The sequence below is a fragment of the Papio anubis genome, chromosome 4, assembly GCF_008728515.1.
Source record: "Papio anubis isolate 15944 chromosome 4, Panubis1.0, whole genome shotgun sequence".
Taxonomy (NCBI): domain Eukaryota; kingdom Metazoa; phylum Chordata; class Mammalia; order Primates; family Cercopithecidae; genus Papio; species Papio anubis.
In genome coordinates, this window is record NC_044979.1 from 19,915,385 (window position 1) to 19,933,669 (window position 18,285).

The 18,285-nt window shown below is 45.8% G+C and overlaps 1 protein-coding gene across 3 annotated transcripts in view; it reads left to right on the top strand.

Annotated features, from left to right (window-relative positions):
• ATP6V0A4 (ATPase H+ transporting V0 subunit a4) overlaps positions 1 to 18,285 on the top strand; it is a 91,408-nt gene that overhangs the window by 48,712 nt on the left and 24,411 nt on the right. For all 3 annotated transcript variants that reach the window (XM_009203949.3, XM_009203950.3, XM_009203948.2), the window contains 6 exons: positions 438 to 588; positions 2,202 to 2,341; positions 4,456 to 4,613; positions 10,124 to 10,217; positions 15,598 to 15,716; positions 16,760 to 16,976. In XM_009203949.3, coding sequence (XP_009202213.1) covers positions 438 to 588; positions 2,202 to 2,341; positions 4,456 to 4,613; positions 10,124 to 10,217; positions 15,598 to 15,716; positions 16,760 to 16,976 — 879 coding nt within the window. The remainder of the gene's footprint in view (positions 1 to 437; positions 589 to 2,201; positions 2,342 to 4,455; positions 4,614 to 10,123; positions 10,218 to 15,597; positions 15,717 to 16,759; positions 16,977 to 18,285) is intronic.

The window sequence follows — 18,285 nt, forward strand, 5'->3', positions numbered from 1 at the left end:
AGTCGATGAATCCTGGATTTTGTGGTGTCGGTGACACATTGGAGTTTGAAAGTCTAAGCAGGCAATTAGGAAAAAACTGGGGAAGGGTCAGGACCATTTGGAAGGGGGTGATGAATTGAGAAAGCGGAGAGGAGGGAAGCGTAGAGGGCCAGGAGTCATAACATTCGCATTTACAGCAGCAGGAGATGGGAGATTGTCAGAGACTCCCTCCCGGAGGGACTCAGTTCTCTTGACAGCCCTCCTGTGAGATGAATTGGATAAGTACTGGGAAGCTATTAACTCTCTACACATGACGTCCTGAGTCTCAGAGAGATCAAGGGATTGCCCCAAGTTCACTCAGTAAGGGACAGCAGGAGCTGGGACTGTGACCCTTGTGCTGACATCTAGCCCAAGACTCTCCTCCTTACATCTTTGTCGCTTTTTTTTTTCCCCTCCAGGAACTAAGTGGCTCCTCCATGGCCCCCATCATGACCACAGTGCAATCTAAAACAGCCCCTCCCACATTTAACAGGACCAATAAATTCACAGCTGGCTTCCAGAATATTGTCGATGCCTACGGTGTCGGCAGCTACCGCGAGATAAACCCAGGTAAGGATCCGATTAATTGCACAACTGGGCATTGTGAAAACTGGGTAAGATGGACCCCTGAGGTGACCCAGGAGGTGAACTTGTTAAAACTGTGAGGCTTGGGGCTAGGGTAGTAGCTGTGGGAATCGGAGGAAGAAGTAGGATAGTAGGGGCAAGCAGTGGGATTCCTAAAATCCTCATTGGTTTCCTAATACCCTGTGATGTCGTCTATAAATGCCGATTGGTGAAAGACTTGCTTTTTGTCTTCACCTGTGCGCCCTTAAACTGCAGCTTCATCCGGCAGCTGAAGTTGGTGTTCATTTCCTTCACCAATTCAATGAGGGCCATATCTTGGCATCTTCACAGTCCTATAGTTACTGTGTGGGAAAGACACCAGTACACAGAACTTAGAAGACTCGATTCTTGGTGTCCTAAGCTGTGGAATCTTGCTAGCTTGGTTAATAAAATAAAGGGGTAGGCTGGGCACGGTGGCTCACGCCTGTAATCCCAGCACGTTGGGAGGCCGAGGATATGGATTGCTTGAGGTTAGGGGTTGGAGACCAGCCTGACCAACATGGCAAAGCCCTGTTTCTACTGAAAATACAAAAATTAGCAGGGCATGGTGACAGGCACCTGTAATCGCAGCTACTCAGGAGGCTGAGGCAGGAGAATCGCTTGAACTCTGGAGGCGGAGATTGCATTGAGCCAAGATGGCGCCACTGCATTCCAGCCTTGGCGACAGAGTGAGATCCTGTCTCAAAAAATAGATAAAATAAAGTCAAAGGATAGACCAGATACCCTTTATCCAAGCAGTGCCTGGTGCTGTTCTTCTCCAGCCTGAGGCCCAGTCTAATTTGTGGCCTGTAAAGCAGGGGCCTCCTGGGTTGAGGGTCCCTGTGAGCAAACTGCTGGTGGTGTGTGGCGCATGTGAATGGTGGAGAAACAGACAAAAGATGGGTGTGGAGAAGAGTATAGAAAGCACCTAGAGAGAGAAAGCTGATCTTATGTTCCGTCAAACTTTGTGATTTTTTTCTATTTTTTCTTTTGTTTTGGCTTTGTGATTTTTGACAAGTCACTCAGCTTCTCTAAGCCTCAGCACATCTGTTAAGTGGAGAATAAGAATGCCTGCTCATAGACTGGGCGCAGTGGCTCATGCCCGTAATCCCAACACTTTGGGAGGCCGAGGTGGGAGAACTGCTTGAAACCAGGAGTTTGAGACCAGCCTGGGCAATATAGTGAGACCTTATCTCTACAGAAAGTTTTAAAAGTTAGTTAGGCATGGTGGCACGCACCTGTAGTTCCAGCTACTCAAGAGGCTGACGTGGAAGGATCACTTGAGTCCAGAAGGTGGAGGTTTCAGTGAGCCATGATCGTGCCACTGCACTCCAGCCTGGGTGACAGAGTGAGACCCTGTCTCAAAAAAAAAAAAATAATTGAAAAAAAGAATGCCTAGAAACAGATGCACTCATTTATATGGCAGTTAATCATGTGTCAGGGTGGGGATGGTGAGAAAAAGACAACCAGAAAGACTTACGGAAGCCCGCATGAAGATCATGGAGCTGTGGCAGGGAATCTGAGGTGGGGGCCCCGAGGCTGTGCTGAGGCCTCAGGTATTGTGTGTCTCCCCTCCACAGCCCCTTACACCATCATCACTTTCCCCTTCCTGTTCGCTGTGATGTTTGGAGACTGTGGTCACGGAACCGTGATGCTCCTGGCCGCACTTTGGATGGTTCTGAATGAGAGACGCTTGCTCTCCCAGAAGACAGACAATGAGGTGAGCGTCCACTGACCGTCTTGCCCCCATTCATTTTCAGAGTATGAAAACCTGTATGTGGTTTTCACCATAGAAATAACACATTTTTATGAAAAATAAGGGAGAGAAGGAAAGTAAAACAGAGCCAAAATGAACCTACAACTTCTGGCCAAAGGTAATTCCTTTGGATGGTGTGGTGCCGTTCCTTTCAGCATTTTTGGGTTTTTGTTCATGACTTGATAAGGCATCGATGTTTCTTTTTCATTATATATTTTTTCTAACTCTGGTTTTTTTCTCTGATTATGAAAGAAATACGTAATCATTGTAAACATTAGAAAAATGCAACATCTAGTGACCTAGAGAAAAATCACCAGGAATGCTTTTGGATATCTTTCCAATTTGTTTGTGCTTATCCACCAATTTTTCAAAAATTGGCATCAAGTAGTGCATACTATTTGTAGTGTTTTTACTTAAAATATCATGAGTATTTGTTCATGGCAGAAGCAGCCTGGGACCCGTGTTCTTCTGAACACTGAGAAACCCTGAACATCGTTTCCCCGCTCTTAAGTTTCTCCACCTTCGCAGAGTACTGTGAAGGCTGAGACAACTCAAGAGGGTGCATTGGTTCAAAGTATATCAGCTTGCCAGGGGCAGTGGCTCACACCTGTAATCCCACCACTTTGGGAGGCCATGGTGGGTGGGTCATTTGAAATCAGGAGTTCGAGGCCAACGTGGTGAAACCCTGTCTCTACTAAAAATACAAAAATTAGCCAGGCATGGTGGTGGGCACCTGTAGTCCCAGCTACTCGGGAGGCTGAGGCTGGAGAATCACTTGAACCTGGGAGGTGGAGGTTGCAATGAGCCGAGATCGTGCCACTTCACTCCAGCCTGGGTGACAGAGAGGGACTTCATCTAAAAAAAAAAAAAAAAAAAGAATATCTGCAATGTTTTATTACAGGTTGAATTAATTACAGCTAGGTCAGCGATGTCAAGGTTAGAGGACACAATCAACCTGTGACCAATATAGTTTTAATATAGTTTTCTATGCCAAGCTTAAAGATGTAGTTTTGTATGGTAAACATTTTGAGTTTCAGAGTTACATGTCAGCACTTCTTGGAATGATTGACACACATTATTCAGTATTATGAGAAAGCACTTTATTCTTCTCAGCAGACACAGTCAGACAGGGACTCAACTTTACAATGACAAGATGCAAAATGAGTATACATCTGACTTGTCATAAATGTAGCGGCCATGAGAGGCCAGTTCAGTGCTTACTTCCTGGAAGCACCTGAGACACCAGCCACCTGCTTTCAAGTCCCTTCCTAAGCAGATGAGGCCTTGCTTGCACTTCAGTTTATTTTCTAATGCAGGCGCAATGGAATAATCTGAGGCATGCATATATGTGTGTGTGTGTGTGTGTATATATATATATATATTTTTTTTTTTTTTGAGACAGAGTCTTGCTCTGTCACCCAGACTGGAGTGCAGTGGGGCAATCTCAGCTCACTGCAACCTCCGCCTCCTGGGTTCAAGTGATTCTCCTGCCTCAGCCTCCCGAGTAACTGGGACTAATGTGCATACCACCACATCTGGCTAATTTTTAGTAGAGATGGGGTTTCACCATGTTGGTCAGGCTGGTCTCGAACTCCTGCCCTCAGGTGATCTGCCCACCTCGGCCTCCCACAGTGTTGGGATTACAGGTGTGAGCCACCACACCCGGCTTTTTTTTTTTTTTTTTGACAGAGTCTTGCTCTATCACCCAAGCTGGAGTGCAGTGGTGCAATCTTGGCTCACTGCAGCCTCCACCTCCTGGGTTCAAGTGATTCTCCTGCCTCAGCGTCCCAAGTAGCTGGGATTACAGGCATGCACCACCATGCCCGGCCAATTTTTGCCTATATGGTTTTTGTTTAACGATAACAAATACCAGCCTAGGACTTTTTGGTGCACCTATATGTTCTAAAAACCGTGATGTGTGTGCTCTTCCTGTCTGGATGATTGATGTCTGCCATGGTCATGTGGCCCCCCTAAAGGGTGCCTGCACCGGTGATGCTGGAGACATCCTGTAGAACACTTCCTCCGGGGTCTGCTTCAGAGCCCACTGACGATCATCCTCTCTGTGTCTCTGAGGCCAGATTTGGAACACCTTCTTCCACGGGCGCTATCTGATCCTACTTATGGGCATCTTCTCCATCTACACGGGTTTGATCTACAATGACTGCTTCTCCAAGTCCTTGAACATCTTCGGCTCTTCTTGGAGTGTCCAACCCATGTTCAGAAACGGCACATGGAAGTGAGTTGATGGAGAGAGATGGCGCAGTCGCTGACCATCCGGGTGGCCTCAGTGACTGTTTTCTTGGTTGGGGGAGTCTACACCTAGCTCTACTCAGAGGTGCACTTGAAAATTCAAAACAAATAGGCCAGGCACGGTAGCTCATGCCTGTAATCCCAGCACTCTGGGAGGCTGAGGCGGGCGGATCACCTGAGCTCAGGAGTTCGAGACAAGCCTGGCCAATATGGTGAAACCTGGTCTCCACTGAAAATACAAAAATTAGCCAGGTGTGATGGTGGGCGCCTGGAATCCCAGCTGAGGCAGGAGAATTGCTTGAGCCTGGGAGGCGGAGGTTGCAGTGAGCTGAGATTGCACCACTGCACTCCAGCCTGGGTGACAGAGTGAGACTCCATCTCCAAAAAGAAAAAGAAAAAGTAATTAGCCAGATGAGTTGGCATGCCTGTAGTCCTCGCTACTTGGGAGGCTGAGGCAGGAGGATGAATTGGGCCAAGGAGGTCAAGGCTGCATGAGCTACAATCACACCATTGCACTCCAGCCTGGGCAACACAGCAAGATGCTGTCTCAAACAAAAGCAAATGAGAGGCTGGGCATGGTGACTCATGCCTGCAATCCCAACACTTTGGGAGTCCAAGGTGGGAGGATCACTTGAGGTCAGGAGTTCGAGACCAGCCTGGCCAACATGGTGAAACCCTATCTCTACTAAAAATACAAAAATTAGCTGGGCATGGTGGCATGTGCCTATAATCCCAGCTACTTGGGAGGCCAAGGCACGAGAATTGCTTGAATCCAGGAGGTGGAGGTTGCAGTGAGCCAAGATTGCACCATTGCGCTCCAGCCTGGGCAACAGAGCGAGACTCCATGTCAGGAAAAAAAAAGCAAATGAGGAAAGGGTTGGTTTTGCAGTGCTGTCTCCCTGTGTTTGTCCTCTGGCTGACAGAGTTGGGGATAGGGGTCACCTGGTAAGGAGCTGTGGGGACTGTAGAATAGAGAGACCTGGAAAGTCTCTAAATCCCCACAGTCCACCCTTCCCCTGTGCATTCCACAGTGAGTTTATGCCGTTAATCAGACAAGCAGTCTTCAGAATGAAAACACAACCTTTCAGGAATGGAGACTTTTATGGGGAGAAAGATTTGAGAGTTTGAGAGGTCGGTCAATTTAATGAACTGGGGGAGGACAGGGGACTCTGGAGGATAGGGGACTGTGAAGTGAACAAATAGAAATTGTGACAGCCTCATGATTTTCGGGGGGATCTTAGGCTACGTGCATCACGTACCTGAGATTTCCACAGCAGCATGAGGGTTAGTTTGTAAAACATATCAGTGGTGACATTTCCTAACATCTGTCTCTGCCCGGCTTCTTTGGGTCAGCTTAAGATTTCTCTGTCTCATCCTGGAACTTCCCTTTGAACAAATGAGAAAAGAGGACCAAAGTGAAGGCTGAGATAGGTAAACGTGTTCACAATCTCTTTTCCCATTCTTCCTCTCCCAAGGAAGGGACTCCATGGGTTTTACTGGCTCACCAAAATCTGTAGTGAACATCGTAAATGGGGGACAGAATGAACAATCAATTTCATCCAAGAGTTTTTCAGTTAGAAAAGATTCAATCCTGGTTTCTTTTTCTTTCTGTTTTTTTTTTTTTTTTTTTTTTTTTTTTTTTGAGATAGAGTCTTGCTCTGTCACCCAGGCTAGAGTGCAGTGGCGCAATCTCGGCTCACTGAAACCTCCGCCTCCCGGGTTCAAGCCGTTCTCCTGCCTCAGCCTCCTGAGTAGCCGGGACTACAGGCACACGCCACCATGCCTGGCTAATTTTTGTTATTTTTAGTAGAGACGGGGTTTCACCATGTTGGCCAGGATGGTCTTGATCTCCTGACCTCGTGATCCACCTGCCTTGGCCTCCCAAAGTGCTAGGATTACAGTCATGAGCAACCACGCCTGGCCCAATCCTGGGTTTCTTTTGACAAAGCTTTCCTGAGGGCATTCAAGGGGCTTAATGTGGGCACAGAGAGGCTCCAGGAGACTGTAGGAATCTTTAGTGTGGGGGCGTGGAGACTCTAATGCAGTCACTTCTTGTTTCTCTGCTAGGCCTACGTTCCCTGACATAGAGATGGGATTCCCCACCTTAAATAAATGCAGAAAAATAAAAATATAGAAAAATGAAGGATAAAACATTTTCCAGAATGACATACAGACAGCTGTGTCTGTGATTTTTTTTTTTTTTTTTTTTTTTTTGCTTTGCAATTAGTATTCTAAAGAGATGCCCAAAAGAACAAAACTTTCATAAATTTAAAAACAAATTAGGTTGAGCACGGTGGCTCACACCTGTGATCTCAGAACTTTGGGAGGCCAAAGTGGGAGGATCGCTTGAACCCAGGAGTTCAAGACCAGCCTGGGCAATACGGGGAGACCCTGCCTCTACATAAAATGAAAAATAAAAAAAATTAGCTGGGCACAGTGGCACATGCCTGTGGTTCCAGCTGCTCGGGAGGCTGAGACAGGAACATCATCCGAGCCTGGGAGGTTGAGGCTGCAATGAACCATGATGGCACTGCTGCACTCCAGCCTGGGCAATAGAGCAAGACCCCATCACAAACAAACAAACAAACACATTCATTCATACACTTAGTTCTGCTCTGTAGATTTAAACTCGTAAGTATAGAGATGAGTTTTATTTTTATTTATTTTTTATTTTGAGATGGAGTCTCGTTCTGTGGCCCAAGCTGCAGTGCAGTGGCGCAATCTTGGCTCACTGTAACCTCTGCCTCCCGGGTTCTAGCGATTCTCCCATCTCAGCCTCCCAAGTAGCTGGGATTACAGGTGTGCGCCACCACGCCCAGCTAATTTTTGTATTTTGAGTAGAGATGGGGTTTCACCATGTTGGCCAGGCTAGTCTTGAATTCCTGACCTCAGGTGATCCGCCCGCCTCGCCCTCCCAAAGTGCAGGGATTACAGGCGTGAGCCAGCGCTCCTGGCTGAGATGAGTTTTGAAACTTGTTCAATCTGCGTAATTTCACCAGACTACCAACATGAAATTCCATTTCCCATGGAGTATGATTGTGAAAGGCCCAAGTTAACTGTCTTATTACCACGCTGCAGATATGGGTATGAATGCTGTTCTCGTATGCACCTGCAAATATCTTCTTCCCCAATTCAAGACTCTTTGGTCTTGAATTGGAGCAATGCTCAGCCGTATGTGAAGGATCAGGAGTATAAGGCAGAACCTCATTATCACTGTGGTGGAAGAAAAAGACAGCTGAAGTACACAGCAAGCTGATTCTGGTCACCAGCTGCGACATGGTTCCTTGATGGACCTGCTTCCTTGATGGTTGAAAGACCACCGAAAACATTCCTGTAGTCAATGGAGTTGGGCGTATTGACTCAACGAAGGAAATGGTGCCTCACTGGGAAAACCGTCTCTATTAAGAGGGTATTAGAAAGGGCTTAGGGGATTTAGCCTTTGTTAGGATGCAGGGATGTTGGATCATTTTTGTGGTTTGGACTATATCCTTCTTTTTGCCTGTATCGGGGTACGATTGTGGAATGATCTTGTTTTTAATCACTCTTAGCGGCCAGGTGGCCTTGCCTGATGTTGCTGTCCTTTGAAGTTGTTTATGCTCAGCAGGATACACGATGGCTTAGCTGTGGCTGCCAGGCCAGTTCCCTCCTGTCAGGGGTGACTTTTCCCTTTGTGAACACACAAACACTTCTCTGCTATGGAAAGCCAGCCATGTGCACTGAGTCATGCCATTAGGATGGGGGTCACGTCTGGGTGAGTGAGTCACGATCAGCTGCTGCTGTTTATATTGAGGGCCAGGACAGTAGGCCAGGCTTCCCGATTCCCTCAGCTGCTACCTAAGGCCCCCAGCACCTCACTGCAGAAGGGAAGGGAGCGTATTTCTGGACAGCCTGTCAAGACTGTGTGCTGTCTGTTCTTCATCATTTCATTATTTTTAAATTAAATTAAATTAAATTTATTTTATTTTTTGTAGATGGAGTCTTGCTGTATTGCCCAGGCTGGAGTGCAGTGATACGATCTTGGCTCACTGCAACCTCCGCCTTCTGGTTTCAAGTAATTCTCCTGCCACAGCCTCCTGAGTAGATGGGATTACAAGCATGTGCCATTGTGTCCGACTAATTTTTGTATTTTTAGTAGAGAAGGGATTTTACTATGTTGGCTACGCCGCTCTCGAACTCCTGACCTCAAGTGATCCACCCACCTCAGCCTCCCAAAGTGCTGGGGTTATAAGCATGAGCCACCATGCCAGGCCTGTTCCTCTTCATTGCAAATGCTCATTCCTTGAACCCTTCCACAGATGCAGATTCTTAAAAAAAATTAGCTCAACTTTCTCACCCCCTTAAGGCTTGCAGAGACAGAGAGTAAGAAATTTCTGGGCCAGGTGCGGTGGCTCACGCCTAATCCCAGCACTTTGGGAGGCCAAGGCGTGCAGATCACTTGAGGTCAGGGGTTCGAGACCAGCCTAACCAACATGGTGAAACCCCATCTTTACTAAAAATACAAAAAATAGTTGGGCGTGGTGGCACATGCCTGTAATCCCAGCTACTTGGGAGGCTGAAGCAGGCGGATTGCTTGAACCTGGGGTCAGGCTGTGGGGGGAGGCGGAGGTTGCAGTGAGCCGAGATCATGCCATTGCACTCCAGTCTGGGCAACAAGAGTGAAACTCTGTCTCAAAAAAAAAAAAAAAAAAAGAAAGAAAAAAGAAATTTTTCCCCATTGACATGCATGCTTCTGGGTGAAAAGGGGATACAGGTTTAAAGACATTCAATGGGCTACGTGTTTTTAGAGGTAAGTTTTCTAGCAGTTGAGGTGTGTATGTAAAAAACCAATCCATCCTTCAGAAGCAGCCCCAGTGTTCCCTGGGGAGATTTCCCAAGCATATCCCTGGGCTAGGGTTTCTTTCCTGCGTTCTCCCAGCATCCCTGCCTTCTACTTCGTTTCTGATGTGTGTACAACCCCTGATTTCCCTTCCTTTTCCTTCCTTTTCCCTTTCCCTTTCCCCTTCTCTCCCCTCTCCCCCTTCCCCTTTTATTTTCCTTTCAACAGAGTCTCACTCTGTTGTCCAGGCTGGAGTGCAGTGGTGCAGTCATGGCTCACTGCAGCCTTGACCTCCCAGGCTCAAGTGATCCTCCCTCTTCAGCCTCCCAAGTAGCTGGAACTAAAGGCATGTGCCACCACAACCAGCTGGTCTCAAACTCCTAGGCTTAAGGGATCCTCCCGCCTCAGCCTCCCAAAGTGCTGGGTTTATGAATGTAAGCCACTGCTCTCGGCCCTGATTTTCTTTACTTTAGCACATCAGGCTGAGATCTCTTCGGAAACTCAGATTGTAGCTTCAGTGCTTAGGACAATACTGATGCGGAGTAGATATTGAATCAGCTGAATTGATGAGTTGCACCAATAGTTGGGCTTTGGTGGGCAAGTTCATGACTGGTGGTACTATAGCATTTTTCCTGCTCCGGTTGATCATTGTTTGTTTTTCTCCCTTTCTCCCTCTAAAGTACTCATGTAATGGAGGAAAATCCGTATCTGCAGCTGGACCCAGCCATACCAGGAGTGTATTTTGGAAATCCATACCCATTTGGGATTGATCCGGTAATGATGTCTTCTTGGGTTAAATATTTATTATGTGAACTGTCTTGTGGAGGAGACCTCTGGATAGAGAAGAAAAGGCCAACAAAGCCTGTCAAATCAACAAACTTGTGTTGAGATGAAATAACTTCTGCTGATGTTTTTGTGACACGTAGAGCCAGATTCAAGTAAATGTTCTATCTACACCTTCTGCCCAGCCCCATTTTCCATATAGTTCCCCAAACATCTGCCTCTTTCTCCATCAGTCACATCCCTGGTGCTTAATAATTGCTTCTTTAAAAGGCACTTGGTTGCCTGGGGAGAATGCATATTACATAAGCTATTTAGCATCCTAATCAAGTTTAAGTTCCCTGCTTTGTATTTTCTCGCAGTGGGAAACATTTCCCTTTTTTCTAAAAGAGTGTGGATTTGTTTTTATGTTTGCTTTGTTTTACTGCATAGAATTGACACTTTTTTTTAAAAGGTATTTGCTTCATTTTATTTGTTATATCTATCCTAGTCAGCTTGATTTGAGCTAAGCAAAACAATACTTCCTCGCAGCCTGTAGATATAAAGTGGTTTTGAGGAGATATAACACATGCCCATTCATGTAAAGCTGTTTATTTTTATTGGCCCAGTGCATGCTGCCACCAGGTGGCGGCCTTATGCTCCAAATGAAAACTGAACCTGGCAAATGCTGTCCATGTTTCTTCTAAGCTCTTTCTTTATGGGAGAGAACGTGAGACCTCAGTTTTTGTTGCTGACAGTTAGAAGTAAATAGTACTAGCCCTAAAATTGGTTATCCAGTCTCTCCTGGCTTACAGGTCACCTCCTCTTAAGTTTTCCTGGGTCATCCTGCTATCTCCCGCCTCCCTGCCCTTATAAAAACAGAAAGTTTGCCCAGGATTTGTTTATACTTGCCACCCAGGGACACTTGCATTTTTATCAAAAGTGGTAAAGTCCTTGAAGGCTGGTTTATAAGTTGCAAAGCACTAAAAACTAGTTTGAATTTTTGTGGCCTGCAAGACATTGTCCTTGGTCAAAGGAATTTCATGTTTAGTAAGCAGGTGGAGAGGGAATCTAGACGGGGATGATCTTAGGGTCTGGTTGATCTTCCTTTGTTTGGAATCTCATTGCTCCGATAGTCTCACCTCTCCCCTCCACAGCCCACAGTTAATTCATCAGCAAATCCTGCCTGTCCATTGCTGCTCCTCAGACAGAGTGGAGCTACAGTATTTCACATTGCAGAACTGCATGATCCTGAGTTTCTACTCTGCATGCAATTTTGTCATCTGCCCACAAGTTAGAAAAGAAAGAAAATATGTCAGGGTGAAAGAGAATGTGGGATTTTGAAAATAATGAAATCTGTTCCTAGTAACATTTAGAATTTTGAAAATTTCTGGTCTTTCTATCCTAAAATAATACATATACCTATATGATTTTAAAAATCTATACCACACAAAATATTATATAAAGAAAAGCAGGAGTTGGCCAGGTGTGGTGGCTCATGCCTATAATTCCAGCCCTTTGGGAGGTTGAGGCGGGTGGATCACTTGAGGTCAGGAGTTCGAGACCAGCCTGGCCAACATGGTGAAACCTTGTCTCCTCTAAAAATACAGAAATTAACTGGGCACGTTGGTACATGCCAGTAGTCCCAGCTACTTGGGAGGCTGAGGCAGGAGAATTGTTTTAACCTGGGAGGTGGAGGTTGCAGTGAGCTGAGATCATGCCACTGCACTCCAGCCTAGGCAACCAGAGTGAGAGCCCATCTCAAAAAAAAAAAAAAAAAAAAACAGTAAAAATACCAAAATTAGCCAGGCATGGTGGCATATGCCTGTGATCCCAGCTACTCGGGAGGCTGAGGCAGGAGAAGTACATGAATCTGGGAACCTGAGGTTGCAGTAAGCTGAGATCACACCACTGCACTCCAGCCTGGGTGATACAGAGAGACTCTTCTCAAAAAAAAAAAAAAAGAAAAGAAAAGTAGGAGTTGCCTTTCCTACCTCTCCAGTTCCTGCAGTCCTGTTCCTCAGAGATAACCACTTTAACAGAACATGTCTGTATTCGTCCATTTTCATGCTGGTGATAAAGACATCCCCGAGACTGGGTAATTTATAAAGAAAATGATTGTGTGGGGAGGCCGCACAATCATGGCAGAAGGTGAAAGGCACATCTTACATGGTGGCAGGCAAGAGAGAGAATGAGAGCCAAGTGAAATGGGTTTCCTGTTATAAAACCATCAGATCTTGTGAGACTTATTGACTCCCGTGAGAATAGTATGGGGGAAACCACCCCCATGATTCAATGATCTCCCACCGGCTTCCTCCCACAGCACATGGGAATTATGGGAGCTACAATTCAAGATGAGATTTGGGTGGGAATACAGCCAAACCATATCAATGTCTGTCCCTGTGTTAGTACTTGTATCATATATATATATATAGGCTTACTTTTTACATAATACAAATTTCTACAGTGCATTTACTGACTGCATTTGGCATCTATTTGTGAATCAAATCACAAAATATTTGGCCTTCATCATAGCTGGCTTTAAGGTGTTTCTGAAAATTTTGTAACAAATGAACACAACAAAATGGTTAAGAGCCTGGCCTCTTAACGCAGGAATCAGACTGCCTGTGTTTAAATCTTTGCTTTTCTATTTACTTGCTCTGTGAGTTTGAGCATGTTAACATCTCTATATCTGTTTCCTCGCCTATAAAATGCATATAATAACAGCCTTAGGCTGGGTGCGATGGCTCACACCTGTAATCCCAGCACTTTGGGAGGCCAAGGCATGCGGATCATTTGAGGTCAGGAGTTCGACACCAGCCTGGCCAACATGGTGAAATCCCATCTCTATTAAAAATACAAAATTAGCTGGGCATGGTGGTGGGTGCCTGTAATCATAGCTACTAGGGAGGCTAAGGCAGGAGAATCGCTTGAACCCAGGAGGTGGAGGTTGCAGTGAGCCGAGACTGCACCACTGCACTCCAGCCTCAGCGACAGAGCAAGACTCTGTCTCAAAAAAATATATATACACATATAAAAATAAAAATAAAAATAAACACCAGCCCTAACTCCTAGGGTTGCTCAGCAAATGAAATTATGTTTACACGTAAAACCCCTAGAACAGAGTCTGATGCACAAACGTGGTAAATACTCCTTGAATATTAGTTGCTCTTATGTTATTTCTTCCTAGGTATGTAAGTAAATTAATCTTCCTGTGGTTATGATAAATTACCTTATCTGTAAAATGAGAATAACTATATCTCATAGAGTTTTCAGTAGAACTAAATGAAATAGACACATCTAAATTGCTTAGTATGTGCTTGGTACTTAACTATTAACATTTTAAAATTTTCTTTTTATTTATTTATTTAGAGGCAAGGTCTTGCTCTCTTGCCCAGGCTGTAATGTAGTGGCATGATCATGGCTCACTGCAGCCTTGACCTCCTGGGCTCAATCTCCCTGCTTCAGCCTTCCAAGCAGCTGGGACTACAAGCACGTGCCATGCCATGCTGGGCTGATTTTTGTTTGTTTGTTTGTTTTGAGACGGAGTTTCACTTTTGTTGCCCAGGCTGGAGTGCAATGGTGCGATCTCAGCTCACCACAACCTCTGCCTCCCGGGTTCAAGTGATTCTCCTGCCTCAGCCTCCTTAGCAGCTGAGATTACAGGCATGAGCCACCATGCCATGCTGGGCTAATTTTTAAAGAAATTTTTTGTAGAGATGGGATCTCACTTTGTTGCCAGGCTGGTCTTAAACTCCTGACCTCAAGGGATCTTGCTGTCTTAGCCTCCCAAAGTGGTGGGATTACAAGCGTGAGCCACTGCACCTGGCCAACATTTTTAATGTGTCAGATTTGGCTGGGTTTAAAGTGTGCTAGCACACCTGCCCTCACTGCATTGAATGTGCCTGTGGGAACTGTCCAGCCAGGTGGGCAAGGGGAATGCCAAGGGCTGGGGCACACCTGGTGCCACTTAGATGCCAAGGCCCATGTGAGGGTAGAGGAGGCATCTCTGGGGTCTGGGCATCTGTTATTGGAGTCCCTTCTCCCCGCTTCCCAGCAGCCGTCTCCTCAGTGGGTGCACCTCTGGCCTGGCTCAGGACATTGCAAAGGAAGGATCAGTGCAAATTAGCACTTGACCATGTGAGCACGTGCGTGTGTTGGAGGGAGCGAGATGACTGTGTTTGAGGTTGTGTCTGGTTGGATGTTGGCCCCTTAACAGAAGCAAAGAAGTTTGGAGGAGGAAGTCATTTAGGAGAAAAGGTGAGAAAGCCATTGTGCCCTTGTCACCTTTGACACATCCCAGAGCAAACCTGAAAACAATTTGGGATGTACCTCAAGTACGGATGGGGACAGGGGAAGGAGCAAGGACTTGGAATCCTTTCCACAGAGTGGGAGTGGAGACCATGGGGCTGCTGAGATTTAAATGGGGAAGGTGAATGTTAGTGACTCTGGTCCTTAGCCAGCGTGAGACCCTCACTAACCCCTCCACCCACCTGCCCTGCACGAGCACCCAGTGTGCTTTCTCCTCATGTCAGTATCACCAGTGTCGTTTGGGGCAGGACAGGTACACATGATCCCCACCTGGCAGTGCTGTTTAAAACAGGGGTCGTGTAGAAGGCTGGGACTGTGTCTTACCCATCATGCTTACAAAGATTGGCTACTGGAACAGCTTTTTGAGAAGGGCCTGGGGAAATGCTTCGTCATGTGAAGCACTACAGACTTGCAGAGTAAGAGGTGGTATTATTAAAAAGGATTGGATACATTCACGGGCCAATGATCTATAGACCATGATTAGGGAAACTGAGGCAAGTTTGAGATCTTGCCATAATAGTTCAGATTAGTTTTCTTCTTCTTTTTTTTTTTTTTTTTTTTTGAGACAGAGTCTTGCTCTGTCACCCAGGGGGCTGGAGTGCAATGGCGCGATCTCAGCTCACTGCAACCTCCGCCTTCTGGGTTCAAACGATTCTCCTGCCTCAGCCTCCTGAGTAGTTGGGATTACAGGAAACTGCCACCATGCCCAGCTAATTTTTGTATTTTTAGCAGAGACAGGGTTTCACCGTGTTGACCAAGCTGGTCTCGAACTCCTGACCTCAAGTGATCCACCTGCCTCGGCCTCCCAGATTATCTTTTCACGTAGGATTTTTCTCCCCTATTTTCCTCTAGCAGTTTGATAATAGCACTAATGATCCTGTTACTTTTGTCCTTAAAGTTGCATTTATAAAAGGTTTCATCCTTTTTTCCTTTTTGGACTCTAAAATGCATGCATTGAGCTGGACTGAAATATGAAAATGCAGTTCCCAGAGCGCTTTGCTCAGGGTAAGTTGTGCTGCAGCCCTCGACTCCAGTAGAACTTCTAAGACTCTCTCACTTGTTTTTTGTCCCATTTCCCATCCAGATTTGGAACTTGGCTTCAAACAAACTCACATTTTTGAACTCCTATAAAATGAAGATGTCGGTGATCCTGGGAATTGTCCAGATGGTTTTTGGTGTCATCCTCAGCCTTTTCAATCACATGTAAGTTTCCTGATGGACTCTCTGCCTGCTCTGTCTGATCACACTGATGATGAGTGGTGACAGAGCCACTGGTTTGGAACCTGCGTCTCTCTGTACAAGTTTTCTTCCTGTGAGGGGTACTTCCCTGGGCATTTTGGCTTGAGCCAAGACAAGCTGGTTGGCTGGAAATGGCAGCACCTTTGTTTCTCCTAAGCAGAGTCTGTCCGAGGTAAGTGCTCCTCTGGCTGCAGAAATATTTGAGGGTTCAAAAAAAGACTGGAGGCCAGGCACGGTGTCTCACACCTGTAATCCCAGCACTTTGGAAGGCCGACAGGTGGATCACCTGAGGTCAGGAGTTCAAGACCAGCCTAGACAACATGGTGAAACCCTGTCTCTACTAAAAATACAAAAATTAGCTAGGTGTGGTGGCGGGCACCTGTAATCCCAGCTACTTGGGAGGCTGAGGCAGGAGAATCCCTTGGACCTGGAGACAGAGGTTGCAGTGAGTCAAGATCACATCACTGCACTCCAGTCTGGGTGACAGAGTGAGACTCCATCTCAAAAAAACAAAAACAAAAACAAAACAACAAAAAAAACATTCTCAACTTCTAGGCTGTACGGAATCAGGTGATAGGCTCAATTGGCCTGTGGACCACACTTTGCCGACCCCTATCTTAGAGCGTTCTTAGGAAAAAGCTTCCAAGTCCCCATTATATATCCTCTTGCCTTTAAATGTGCAACTGTGAGCTAGGTCCGCGTGCGAAGCTGTGGTCAGATCACCACCCTCTCTGTGTGGACATGACCTTTGCTTTAGATGTTACTTCTAGACTGTGGTTCTCTCTGACTCTTGTGCAAAAGCACTTTCCAGTATTTCCTTCTTACTTTCTTTTCTATGCATCCATACAGGATTGCTTTTTGCTGGGGGATGTGGGGTGCTGTTGTTTGCCAGTAGTGCGAAAAAAAAAAGATAGAACATTTTGTGCTTTTGTGCTTTGAGAGAATAATTAAGTCCTAATGTTCCCTTGATGTTCTATCTTGTGTATGTGTGTGTTTTCCACCCCCAGATACTTCAGAAGAACTCTCAACATCATTCTGCAATTTATCCCTGAGATGATTTTTATCCTGTGTCTGTTTGGATACCTGGTTTTCATGATCATTTTCAAGTGGTGCTGCTTTGACGTCCATGTATCTCAGCACGCCCCCAGCATCCTCATCCACTTCATCAACATGTTTCTGTTTAACTACAGTGACTCTTCCAATGCACCCCTGTACAAACATCAGGTATTTCTGCTTTTTTAAAATTCTTCTTTTATTTACTTGATTATGTCAAATTTCTCTGCTATTCTTTTTTTTTTTTTTTTTTTTTTTTGAGACAGAGTCTTGCTCTGTCACCCAGGCTGGAGTGCAGTGGCGCAGACTTGACTCACTGCAACCTCTGCTTCCTGGGGTAAAACGATTTTCCTGCCTCAGCCTTCTGAGTAGCTGGGACTATAGGTGCACACCACCACACCTGGCTAATTTTTGTGTTTTTAGTAGAGACAGGGTTTCACCATGTTGGCCAAGCTGCGGTTGAACTCCTAACCTTAAGTGATCCACCTGCCTTGGCTTCCCAAAATGCTGGGATTACAGGTGTGAGCCACAGCACCCGGCCTCTCTCCTACTCTTGAGTGTTGCCAAGAGTAGTTATTTGTAAAACTGAGCCATCTTGGCGTCCAGTGGAGGCTGTTACATCCTTTACATTTCAAAAGGGTCTTATTAAATGAAGGTGCAAGCACTGAGGGCTGTGGTGTGGCTGCAGCCATTCTTGCTGGGTAATACATGAGACGGATAATTGCAGAGGGGTTGAAGATTGTCTTGTGCATTGGCTATGAAGCAGGAAAAAAAATAACCCTTCAGATTGATAGGCTTGCAATGGTAGAATGTTCTCTATGGCACCTTAATATTTAATAATCTTTTATTCAAAGAGTGCACTCTGGCTAAATTCACAAGAATAATAATTGAAACAGAATCAAGAAGAGAAGGCCCTGTATTCACATGGGTAGATGGTTTCTGGAAAACCATGAATCAAACTCATGCTCTTCTGCGAGCTTCCAAAGCTGGCGGGAGCTGCTGTTTTGCCTTTGTTGCTCCTCTTCCAGAGACAGTTCATCCCAACCATTGCACTTTATTGCCACTCTGATTTCTTCCATTTCTTTTAGCCTCATTATCAACTTAATATTTAATTTATTTATTTATTTATTTATTTTTGGAGATGGAGTCCCACTCTGTCACCCAGGCTGGAGTGCAGTGGCACGATCTTGGCTCACTGTGACCTCCGCCTCCTGGGTTCAAGTAATTCTCCTGCCTCAGCCTCCCAAGTAGCTGGGATTATAGGCGCCCACCACCAGGCCTGGCTAATTTTTGCATTAGAGACAGGGTTTTACCATGTTGGCCAGCTGGTCTTGAACTCCTGACCACAGGTAATGCACCCACCTCAGCCTCCCAAAGTGCTGGGATTACAGGTATGAGCCACCACGCCTGGCCAATATTTTATTTTTAAAAGGTATGCAAATCCTATTGGAGCTGGATATAAAAATAACTCAGTGAGTAA